The 12,965-nt window shown below is 37.9% G+C and overlaps 1 protein-coding gene across 1 annotated transcript in view; it reads right to left on the bottom strand.

The window, feature by feature from the left end:
• Positions 1-2,581: 2,581 nt before the first annotated feature.
• The window catches only part of WLS (Wnt ligand secretion mediator), a 55,986-nt gene continuing 45,602 nt past the window's right edge, over positions 2,582-12,965 (bottom strand). The window contains exons 10-12 of the mRNA XM_066623987.1: positions 10,827-10,910; positions 9,881-10,034; positions 2,582-3,508 (exon numbers count right to left, since the gene is read on the bottom strand). Coding sequence (XP_066480084.1) covers positions 3,399-3,508; positions 9,881-10,034; positions 10,827-10,910 — 348 coding nt within the window. The 3' untranslated portion in view covers positions 2,582-3,398. The remainder of the gene's footprint in view (positions 3,509-9,880; positions 10,035-10,826; positions 10,911-12,965) is intronic.

Raw genomic sequence — 12,965 nt, 5'->3', positions numbered from 1 at the left:
AATGATTTCCAAAGTAATTCCTTTACATGGATGATTTGGAGACACATTTCAGAAGAGATGCTTCAATTGAACTACTGTAGATAACACTAGCTGAAGAGTGTATTTTACACCGGTTTAATATTAATTTCAAACTCCAGATTACTGTCCTGCTGCCAGCAGGGGGCAGCAAATAGCTTCAGTACTGTTTATTAGCCACCAACGTTTAAATCTGAAAGCTTGGCAGAAAGCAAGAGATGTTTCAAATGCCACTAAGGAGATGCAGTTTTATTTGGCTGGATTTTTAGGAGCCCCTTCTTCTTGCAAAGAAAAAGTCCAATCCAATTCTGCCCTAGGGAATGAGATTGAACTTTATCAAACTGTGGGGTTGAGACCCACTAGATGGGACACAAGCCAATTTCACGTGGGTCGCATAGCACCTAGCTCAGACATCATTGAAAATACAGAGCTGAATATACAGGGTACAGAATGCTGTGTAGGGCGGGCTCCCGCTAGGGGAGAGGGATGGTGCTTTGCCTGAACAGGTGGGAAGATGGAATAGGCTGGAAAGGGGGGAGGACTGTGTGGTTGGAGAAGGATCCAAGTCTGCATTCTGCTTTGACTTCCAAGCTGGAATGTTTGAAGTCTGAGCTATGCAAAATAAGAGCGTGAGCGTGCTGTGTAATAGGACCCTTGGATGATTGTGGCTTAGGTTTGAACCTATCTTGAGGGTGTCACTTCCAGGTTAATCACATCACTTTCTGTGAGCCCCAAAATACTGTCATTCAGGGCAGGAGGTCTGACTTAGGGGTAGAGTTGTCACCTCTGATGCCAAAAGAACAGCTGGAAAGGCAGTGAGCCTACTAGAAACATCTGAGAGTTGCTGCTGCTGCTGAGATGAGTCATCCCAGGTGGTGAGAGAAACAGAGGATGACTCTGGCCTTCAGTGTGAGCAAAGGAGTGCCCTCAGGTAAAGCATGGAGGCAAATGCAGCCAGAAAGATACCAGACTGAACGATTCCACCTGGAGTGAAGGCATTCTATGAAAGACTAGTAATTGTAAAAATCCCTACAATCTAGAAAGGATTTAGAAAGCCGGCCTATGTAAACTGCCTTGGATTAAAGTCAGAAATCCAGTGACAAGAAAGGCAGTATGTAAGTACAAGTATTATTTTAAAAAGTGATCCCATAAATGATCCTAATAAATAATGATCCGAATAAATGACCTTCTCCCAAATTCCTATTGCACACCTGTGCACCACTCGCAGCACACCAATGTGCCACGGCACAGTGGTTGAAAATGGCTGCCTTAGGGGAATGGACAAGGGAGGGATGGCTAAAAACTCAACATCAAGAGGACAATCATAACTGAAACAGCTGGGCACTTTAGAAGGCAAAGGAGCTTCATTCTGTAGAACAGAGGATCTAGGAAGTGGCTCAAGCCTTCTCCTCATCTCCCTTTTTCTTTCAACTAACACTCTCACGCCTGTCTTACAAGGCAGCTCTTTGTCAGAATATTTTAGCCTTGGCTGTAGTCATTCCCCCCGCCCCCTATTTATTCAACAAATACATTTTCTTCTGTATACCTAGGGAGTCCTTGAGGTATTTCGGGCATGTAATAAAAAAAACATTCATGTGTCTAACAGAGCCACCAAAAAGTGAAGATCCCACAGCAACATTTTATTTTATCTCCAACCCTTAAGAGAAGACTCAGGGCACCAGGCACTCACAGCAGCTCTGTAATGGTGTCCAGGGCTTAAAAGGCCAGGAAAAGCTCAATGGGCCATTTCTTGAGGTTTTTAAAAAGGAGTTCTTTGGAGGATGGGCAAATTCTTGCAATAAAGACATAACTTGGTCTTATACTATCCTGTAACTAATACTGTGTAAATCTAACATTGATAGGAAGAATGATAAACCTAACCCTTAATCACAAAGGGCTGGAGGGAGACTTTTTCAAAAAAGTAACTTATGGCTAGGTTTGTTTGCATAAATCATACAGCATGGCATTTGTACCCTATGCTCACCCCTTAGTAACTAGTGGGATCTACCTTGTCTTGCCTAGAGACTCACAGAATCCAACCCAGTGCAACAACATGCTCTTTTCATCAAAAAGGAACATGTTTGGACTCATGGGAGATGGAACTTTCTTCAAAACAGGCAAATCTTACAATGACCAGATATTATATGCCTTTTCTTCCATTGTTTTTTCCTCCACGCTTTGATCTCAAATCTGAGTGTTTCCAGGTCCCTCCAGCAAGGCTGAACAGCTTGTAATTCAATTAACAGTCTTCACCAGCCTTCTTGGTCCTCTGTTCTAAAAGGAACACTCAGCCAGGATAAATAAGCTTGTGCGTGCAACATCTTTTATTCAGAAGTTTTCCTGTATGTTTATAGATCTTGGAGAAAGAGAGAGAGCTTCAGTTCCTCAGACCTTGAATTCATTTGCCTATGGTAGATTTACAGTCGTGCAACCGTGGTAGTTAGCCATTTGAATATGAGATCTCCAGCAGATGTCAACAGCACTCTCTCTGCTATGGACACTACTGAATGTAAGATAGATTAGTATACAGCAACATGCTGTTCCTCTTCAAATGAGATCAGCATAGTCCATAATATTGTATATTTTATTCATAGTACAAAAAAGACCTACGGTATTTCCCAGGCTACTTGGATCATGTATTTTAAAAAAGAAAACAAAAAAACATGATTTTGCATGCACACACACACCCCTCTCATTTTCACAGATTATGCATCATATAAGTAAACAGGGATTCTTAGTGAGGGCATATAAAAAGATATCTACACCAGAGAGTCTTGTTAGTGTTCAAGACACACTCACACATACAGAGCTTGACTTTTAAAGCTGAAATGCTCCTTTTGTGCCAAATATAACTTTACAAAAAAAAACAACTGTGCACTAGACTAAAAACGTCATGGATGTGTTTAAAAAGTATATAAATACTAACTGAACCAACTATATGCAATATAAAGAACCAAACATGGTTTTATACATAGGCGTTGAGAATATGGAATAAAATCTTGACATATAGTCAGATCTGTTTCCCCAAGAATATCAAAAGCAGCTGTATTGATAATGAGAGACTGACCCAAAGGTCATCAAGGGAAATGGCACCTTTCCTTTCATTAAGCAAACTTTCCCCTTTTTTTTCTTCTGGGGTTAATACTCAACACAACCTAGGAGTATCATGAAAAGAGATGAAATTTGGTGCACAGGTCCCTTCCCCAAAGAAACACCAGTATCAAGGAGTTTTGCCAATTGCCAGGTTACTACCATTTGATAAAAATGCACCATCAGGACTGGGTGAATGTGGGATGACTTCAGAGACACATTTTCACATGAATAAACTGCCATCATTCCATGCATCACCCTCAGTTTGCACCCAATGGGATGCACCCTAATGGTCATTCCTGGGCCTCCTTGCGAGACAGTTTGTAAATCTCTGTTGGGCCATCGACATGAGTGATGGTGGTAGTTAGCTGAAGGTCTTCTGCGCTGTTTACTCCCAGGTCACCTGTAAATATAAAGCCATATTTCAGTCTAAAGCAGAGTATTGATATAGAGATGGCTATAGTACACTGGCATACTGGGGGGCATACTGGGGGGCAGTGCCATGACCCTTCCCCCCCACCATTTTTGGGGGGGCCTGTTTTTTTGGGGGGGGCTGTTTTCAAGGCCTCAGAAGGCCTTATAAGGGCCAAGGAGTCTGCCCTTAGCCTCCCCAGCTTCCAGAAGGTTTTCTGATGCCTTCAAAATGCTGAAAAATGGCACTTCCAGTTTTTGTGGAAAACTGGAAGTGCCATTTTTCAGGTGGGGGGGACACAGCATTTTGTGGTCCTGTGTCCCCAGCCAGGTCTGCAATTGCCATAGTACTCACACCAAGGTTTGGAAAAAACGTGTTTTGAACAGTTTGCATTAAGGGAAATGTTTCTTTTAAAAAATTTGAAAAATTTAACCCAGATTTTACCCAAATTTGAAAAAAAAAAAAATTTGTGAGAACCCAATAAGTAAGACACTCAAAGATAATTCCTGTAATGATGCAATATCATACAAAATTCTCTAACTGACCAACCTATACACATTTAGAAATCACACACTCCACCTACCCAGCAACTTCACATATTTGTTCTGGTGCTGGATTTAGAGATGTGAAATTTCTGGAAATTTTGAAACTCGAGAAAAAAAACCAGTTTTTTTTTTTCCAAAATACGGAATTTTCAAAAATATTGAAAAAAATGTTACATTAGCACTTCTCTTTTCCAGATTGAAAACCATTCTGTTACTTTAGGAACATAAAAATATGACTACGGACAATTTGACTAGGCATAAAATTATCACAACTAGCATATTAAAAACATAGTGTATCCAAACAATTACTACAAACAGAATTTACTTTATGTTATTTATTTGTAATTGTAACAAAAGGAGCAACAATCTCCTGAACTGTTCACTAGTTTCAGTGGAACAGACACAAACCCCCCACAAAACAATTTTTAAAAATCCAGAAGTAACAATTATTCATATTTCCTCTCCACAGTATTAAATAAAAATAAAAAATCCATTATTATAAAAAGAATTGAAGGGGGGAAGTGTATAGAAGGGAGTGGGACTAAGTTTCAATGAATGGGCATGAAATTGAATCAGAATCATTTTCTGAACTATAATTATCAGTATCAGTTTCAGTCTCTGCTTCTGCAGCTACTCTGTTGTGTCTGTAATTATCACAGTTATTATGGACTTCAAAAAACTAAAGGTTTGCCCAGATTGAAACAAGCTAGTCTACCCTTTCACATGTCAGTTTATTTCTTGATTTAGTGTGAGTGTTTCCAAACATAGACCAAATTCTTTCACATGCAGAAGATGGAGGAATCTGAAGAAGGCGAGAAGCAAGAGGAGTCAGAGGCTGTGTTGTGCAAAGACCTTGCCACCATGTTGCAGGAGGAATATGTTTGGCAGAATCCCAGATTGCATTCCTGGACCAAGTCCCTGAAGATGTTCTATATTCTGTAACATTTGAAAGTACCTTCCCAACATCAAGTCCTAAATGTGTTGCTTGTTTTGTAATCCAGTCAAATGCAGTAGCAGTGCTATCATCACTTCTATTTCCACCTTTGAATCTTGGGTCCAGTAGATTTGCAGCAGCATGAATTGGATGGCAACAAATTCTTCCCTTTTTAAAATAAAATCTTTCACTTTACTTTCTTCTATAGTTGTAAGTGGAGATATACTGAGATTTTCAAAAACAGTTGTTTTTATCTTGGTCATTAGATAAGGAATTTCTGACAAAAGTCACCATCTGATTCAGATGCTATGATTGCTGCAGCAATTGGCTTTAGAAACTTCAGGGAATTTTGCAGCTGAACCCAGAAGACATCCTGATCAAGAACAGTGTTTCTCACACTCCTGGGTACTTTAAGATCTTCAACTATTACTGTTTCTTGAAGAGATTCTTTGTTTTTTAGTAAACTGTCAAAGGAGATCACCACTCCAGCCCACGAGTTTGACTATAGAGCTTCAGGGTCACTATTTTATTCTTTGCATTTTTTTCTGCTTGCTTCTTCTTGAAAACTTCAGCTACTATACAAGTACCTTTTACATGTTTTATAACTTCTTTTGCTCGTCTATAGATCATCTGAAGGGTGTCCAGTTTCATAATATCATTAACAAGCAAGTTGAGCCCATGAGACACACATCCTATTGCAAATGGTAACAACAATACTTCTTCAAATTTCTTATAATATTCAGCTGGTAATCCATCAGGGCCTGGCATTTTTTTGGAGTTTTTGTCTTTTAATCGCTTCTGTAATTTCACTTATAGTAATTGTATTTTCCAATAAATTCTTTTGATTATCTAAAATTTTCATGCTGTTGTTTTTCTTCAGATATACTGTTTGTTTCTGGTGTTGTATATTTTTTCTCCCGTATAATACCTGATAAAATTGTTCAATAATTGTTTTTTTTATTTCTAATTCTGTTTCCTCTTTTACAGTCAAATCTTTCAATGTCTTAATGATTTTTTTGTCTTTCTTTTTTGAGCTTGTAAGCTAACCATCTTCCTGGTTTGTTTGCATTTTCAAAAAAATTCTGTTTTACCATTTTCAATTTCTTCATTTCCTGGGTTTGAAATATTTTGATTTCATGTTGTATCTTCTTAATCTTCTGTTGGATTCTTTGATTTGTAGGTTCTTTCTGTAATTCCTTTTCATCATTCTCTAATCTTTGTACAAGATCTTTCATTTTCTTTTCTTGTCCAATTCTTTGTTTCGCTACATTTCTTATTGCTAATCGTTGAAAAAATGCTTTACTTGCATCCCACACCATTTGTGTTTTAGTTTCTGGATGAAAATTAGTCTTAAAAAAAATTCCATTTCTGTTTTTGCTTGATTCAAAAATTTCTGATTACTCAACTGAGTTGTATTTAGCTTCCAAGTACTTCTCCTTAATTTTTTATTTATTATTAATGATTGTTAACCATTAATAATTATAATAATTTATTATTAATGATTGTTAACTATTAATAATTGGGAGATTAAGCAATCTCCCAAACCATTGTTGTTTATTTTGACATTAGAAATACTGAATAATATAATAAGATGAGATGACAGGGTGAAACCGCCTCAAAGTTAAAAGTGAAGAATATAAACTACAAGCATTTGCGGATGATTTGGTATTTATCCTGGAAGATCCACTCAATTCCATGGAATTTTTGATAGAAGACTTAAAACAATATGGAGAAGTAGCAGGCTTAAAAATAAATTACCAGAAGACCAAAATGATATTTAAAAATATAAAAGACAATGATATAGAACAATTAAAAGAATTTGGATTACAGATAACAAACAAAGTAAAATATCTAGGAATTATAATTACAAAAAAGACAAGTACATTAATGGAAGACAACTATATTAAATTAATGAAAGAAGTAAAAAAAGATTTGGAGAAATATAACAAATTGCAACTCTCTCTAATGGGAAGAATAGCTTTATTGAAAATGAAAATATTGCTGTTATGTATGTGAGTATTATCCCCTGTGGGAAATGCAACAGGTTATATGTGATTGGCTGTCCAATCACGAGGGATGTAGGCTTGTTGGAGTTGTATATGTATCTGGGGTATTTGTGTATGCGGGTGTGTGATTTTAACTCATTCGGAGTAGAAATAAACTATGATGGAACTTTTATTCAAGTCTACTGATGCGTGAGACCCACTATATAACAATTGCCCAAATTAATGTTTTTATTCCAGACTATTCCGATTATTTTGAAGAGAACTTTTTCAAAGAAATGAATAAAATTACTACAAAATTTGTCTGGCAAGGCAAAAAACCGAGAATAAGACTGAAATTACTTCAAGAGGATACAAAAAGAACAGGATTTGGATTACCAGACTGGGAATTATATTATCAAGCAGCAGCCTTAAACTGGATAAAATATTGGGGACTCATACTAAGCTCAAAAATTTTAACACTAGAAGCACATGATTTACAAATAGGCTGGCACGTGTTCCTGTTTTATGATAAAGTTAAATAGCACGGATATTTTAAACAACACATTTTAAGAAGATCTTTAATTTTGATATGGGATCAGATAAAATATAAGGTATATTCTAAATTACCTAGATGGATAAAACCGCTTGAAATAGCAACCAATCCGAACTGGATTAAAAAAGATCAAAATAAAGCATATAGCGAGTTGCTGAATAATAAAATGGAAATCTACAGATGTGCCAACTAGAGAAAATTTAATAGATAAAATTTATGAAGTAGCAGAAATGCAAGTTCTAACAGAAAGAATGAAAGAGAGAGATTTAGATAGAGTAAGAAAATATTGGAAGTTTTTTTACGATTGGATAGATAATTTGAGTTAAACAATATTGAGTGTTTCGCTAAATGCAATTTTTTATATTGATAAATATGATAGCCTTTGTACAGATGATTGTGTTTTTTTGTTAACTGAATGATGTATGGTGGAATCTAGGGCCAATACCCTTACGTGTAACCTGTGTTGTACCTACCCTAAGTATAACCTATTTCCTTTCCTGTATCTGTAATAAATAAGTAAAATGTTTTTTTTAAAAAAAGATATACACATCCTATTGCAGTAATATGTGGATACTTCTCCATTATGATCTCCCATGCTGCTTTCATATAGCTGGCATTGTCAGTCAGCAAATACTTTACCACTCCCAATTTTCTGTAGGACTTTTTATGTATTTTTACGTATTTTACGTAATTTTTCACGTATTTTACAGCAGATCTACTTTGCAATATGTCTGTTCTCTCCTGTTTCAATGCTTTTGTAAAAAACTGGTTGAGGTGTTGTTATAACAAAATTTATAATTCCTTCTTCTCTCACATTTGTCCATCCATCTGTAAGTAGTGCAAGACACAGTGCTTCATTAATTTTTCCTGGCACAGATTCCATTACACGTTCATATTTCGACTCCAAAGGAGGCTTGCTCAAAGAATGTCTGCTGGGCAAATGGAATGATGGTCTTTGAAATTACTAAGCTTCCTGCCAGTAGGTATTTTCAGTTATTGAAAATGGTGTTCCAGAAGAATATATTGCTCTTGCAAGAGCTTGATCAATTTTTTTCCTGATCTTCAAGTGTCATCTTGTCTACAAATGAAGTTACTGAATAATTTTTGAATGCAGCTGTCTTCAGTATCTGTTTACTTGAGATGCTGCTGATGGTACAACACTTTGTGTTGCTGCTGATGTTGCAGATGGAGTAGAAAGATTACTTCTTGAACGAGAATGTGAAAAACTATGTACATTTTCATCATTGTGGTCCTTTTCCCTTGGATCCATGAAGGATTTTTAAATATCTACAGGACACTTGTTACATACAAGAGTGTGTTTTGTCATCCTGGTAGCATTTGGAAATGCATATTTCATCTGACAGTATTTGCAGATCACATTTTTCTTCTCAGAAGAACTTGTAGTGTGAAAATGCCTCCATATGCTAGATGTTGGTCTCACCATTTTCCTGAGGGGAGTAGGAAAGAGAAATAATGTAATGGCGAGTTTGCAAGAAGACACTAATTTATGGTTGTGGGTGGGGGAAGTAAAGAACCAGATTAGTAGTAATTAAATTATTATTTACACAAAGGTTATAGAGATAAACTAATGTAGCTAAATGATGCAGTTTTCTGGAATCAGATAAATATAAACTCTTACCTTTTTAAATTAAGTATATACTTTCAGGTCCTTTTTGTTGCTCTGTAATTTCTTCCAATGCTTTGAGGCCTAGTGAAGGACAGAACCAAACATACCCACCCACATGCAAAAACAAAACTGAAACCTTTTTATTTTCTTGTGACAATAGCAGCACCTCCTAAAGGAAGAAATGCATCTTGTTCTTGCATTGGAGTTCAGTTTATCACCTAGGACTTGTTTGTCCTCAGTGCACAGAAATTAGAATAATCTGATACCATACATATTTTTAAGAAATGATTTGGAAAATATTTGAACACCTTGTCTTAAAATATTTTACTCATCATGTTAAAATAAAACATTCCATAAACATGTTTTTCTTTTTTCAGAAAACAAAAAAGGCTTCAGGAAAAAAAACAGAAAAAAACTTTTTTCTGAATTTTTCCGGTTTTTTCCCGGGCCTTCACATCTCTAGCTGGATTATTTATTCAAGTACTACAGATGAATTATACCACTGCAAGGTTGCAATCCCACTAACCAGAGCTATGCACACAACCCCACCCATTTCCATTACAGCTTATAGGGCCTGTGCTTGGCAACATGGGGGCTTTTGTTCAACACAGTATTGAATAGCAGCCACAATTCCATGCTCAATATAATGAAAGTTCTCCCAAACTCAGAAGTGCCAGACACTTAATTGCAAGTCATAGCTGCATCAAATTTCATCTCACCATTTGAGTGATCTTCACCATAGTATTTGTGTGAAGGAGCATACAGGAACATCAGAGCAAAGACATAAAGATTCCACATTCCATAAATTCCTGTGAAAAAGGCACTGTTCACTTGAACTGTGTAGTCACCCCATTTCCAATGGCCTTCAGTCACCTACACAGGGGAAAGAGCATAGTCAAGCATGCACATATGTACAGAGGAAGCACAAAGCCAGGAAAGGAACCAAGAATTTCAAACCCAAAATAAGCTAGAGCAGTGGTTCTCACCCATTTAGCACCAGGACCCACTTTTTGGAATGAGAATCTGTCAGGACCCACCGGAAGTGACGTCATGACCAGAAGTGACTTCATCAAGCAAGAAAATTTTTAACAACCCTAGGCTGCAATCCTACCCACACTTGCCCAGGAGTAAGTCCCATTGACTATCATTGTCAAAAGAATATACATAGCAGCTTGTTAAAAGTACAGGTCTGTAACATTTCCCCAAAAGCAGTCACATACCATGGGAGCATCAAGTCTAATATATTAAAATACTGAAATGAATGGGAACCCACTTGAAATTGGCTCGCGACTCACCTAGTGGGTTCCAACCCACAGTTTGAGAAACACTGAGCTAGAGGGCTCTCTCTATATAGGACCCATATGTCCTATTCTACCACCACCACTTCCCTGTGTAACTGGATTGGTTGTTCTCTCTGCCTGCAATGACTGGGGGAAGAAAGAAGCGAAGCAGCACGGGTGTTGGGGAGCACTCCCATCTTCCTCTAGCTTTGTACATGGATGCTAAAGTTCACACCACTATGACTTGGAAGGGCAAGCATTCTTAAGGAAAAGGTGTTTTGTCAGTCCCAACAGGTCTAAAATACCACGTCTCCAACACATGTAAAAAAAACCACAGAGCAACAAATTACAGAAATTCTAGATAAAGCCATTTTAGGACACTCACCTGACTGACAATGAAAAAGATTACTGTCATGGCAGCACAAGCTAGTGTGATCAGCATCAAGAACTTGAACCTAAAAATCAGCCCCTGGGGGAGACAAAAACCCAGCACTGGTTGCTCAGTTTGAACACTTATAATTTAAACCAGAGTTTATGGTGTGAAAAGAGAGAGAGAGAGAGAGAGAGAGAGAGAGATGAAAACTGTACTCAACCATGGCTCCCACTTCAAATTTCTAGCTGTACCTTGAGCTACCAAGCACAATAGTATCAAAGAAGGCCTTGGAACAAAGAGGTATAAGAACATAAGTGTACAATTGTGCTAGAAAACCTTGCACCATTCAGCTTCCTTTGACAAACCTGTTTTTGGACAGGTGGGGAGAGAAATCAAAACAAAGTTGAGAATTAAAAGCAGATTAGGGGTTCATTTGTCTCTAGCACCCACAACCTCTTGCAGGGCAAGAATTAGGGCAGAATTTCCTCCAGCTGATGGATTCTCTCCAAAGATGGACATGATGGTGGCAGGATAGACTTACTTTAGGACACAAGCCATACTCTTTCATATTTGTAAGCCATTCCCCCCCCCCCCAAAATAGATCTATCACTGGCTACAAATCACAATGATGATATGGAACCTCCATGTTCAGAAGTAGTATGGCTCTTCCTAAGGCTTCATTGCTTGTGGAATTCCGGAGACACTGGCTGGCCACTGTGGGGACTCAGGAGCTCTGGTCTGATCCAGCAGGGTTCTTTTCTTTAATGCTTGATCCTGGCTTGAGTGCCAGTGCGGTGTAATGGACCAGGAAGACCCACGTTCAAGTCTGCTCAGCTATTATGATTATTGGCTGGCCTTAGACCAAACACTATTTCTCAGCCTAACCCATCTCACATGGTTGTTGTGAAGGGATGAGGGAAGACAGAGAAAGACAGAGCGGTAAGCGGCAAGCCAGTAAAATAAGATACAGATTACACCAGAAAGGGTCATAGACATTAAGGCAAAGTGCACTTTAAAGCAACAGTGAGCAAGATCTCAGGTTTTCTTATAAAGCATATAAGAGCAGCTTGGGGATGAGGAATTGTCCTTTAGAGTGAACTTCTACTAGGTTTGGTCTTTTTAAACCATACTGTACTTTTGGATACTATTTCTATTCCAAAAATCCCTATTTATGGAAAAATCTAGACATCTTTGTTCATTCTAACGCCAATACACCCAAAGCCTCTTTATGTGCAGGTCACTCCATTTACATCAAGTCAAAGGACACAACTTCATACCTGAAAGATATTCAATCTTTAGTGCCCCCTTGTACTGAAATAAAATAAGTCATTGTGGGCAGGGAAAGGTGGGTGTATACATGGATGCTTCAACACACAAACAATGGAAGGGATAATAGCAAATGTCAAAAACCTGCTCGTTGCTACATATCTGGTGAAGAAAAGTGGAACGATAAACACTACAGAGCATAGTCAGTCACCACACATTATAAACATTGTAAGCAGAACAGAAATAAAATGCAGAAAGTATTTCAAGAACTGTCACTGACAGAAGAGGGCCATGTGGAGGCATTTTATTCGCTTTGTGTTCCATAAATGGAGAAGATGCTTTTAGGCACCTGTGACTGCAGACCCCTAACAACCCATTACAGGCCTCCTGTGATCCAATCAATATTGTAATACATTAAGAAGGTTAAACCTTTGACAATGATTGTCTCCGCTACTTGCCTGTCACAGAACAATGGGCTGCCATTGGTCAAGCTGCTCTGATCCTAAGAATCTCTGCCTGAGGTAGTTTCATCCTTCATAGGGTCTAGGCAATGAGATATAAACTAAGCAGGGGCTTGGAAAGTGGTGGCTGGAAATCTGAATAGCATAAGCATCTGGGAAGCAGGGGTACTTGGAGACAAGGATCAGCTCAGAACATAGAGAAGATTACACCAGAGGGTGAAGTTGCAAGGAAAGGAAGTCTGGGAGCCAGAAGACCATGGCCAGTCACTGCAAAGGTGAGAAAGGCTGGATTTTACATATCAATCTCACATTGTTGGCTTTGTAGTTTATCTGAATCTTTGATTACAATGGACATTTAACACATCCCTTGGACCTTTTAGATATGCAAGATCACTGTCTGTTTTACTGGTTCTGACACAATTTG

This window comes from Tiliqua scincoides, chromosome 4 (assembly GCF_035046505.1).
Source record: "Tiliqua scincoides isolate rTilSci1 chromosome 4, rTilSci1.hap2, whole genome shotgun sequence".
Lineage (NCBI taxonomy): Eukaryota > Metazoa > Chordata > Lepidosauria > Squamata > Scincidae > Tiliqua > Tiliqua scincoides.
Note: the sequence above shows the minus strand (reverse complement) of the source record. Positions and strands in the feature narration are given on the sequence as shown.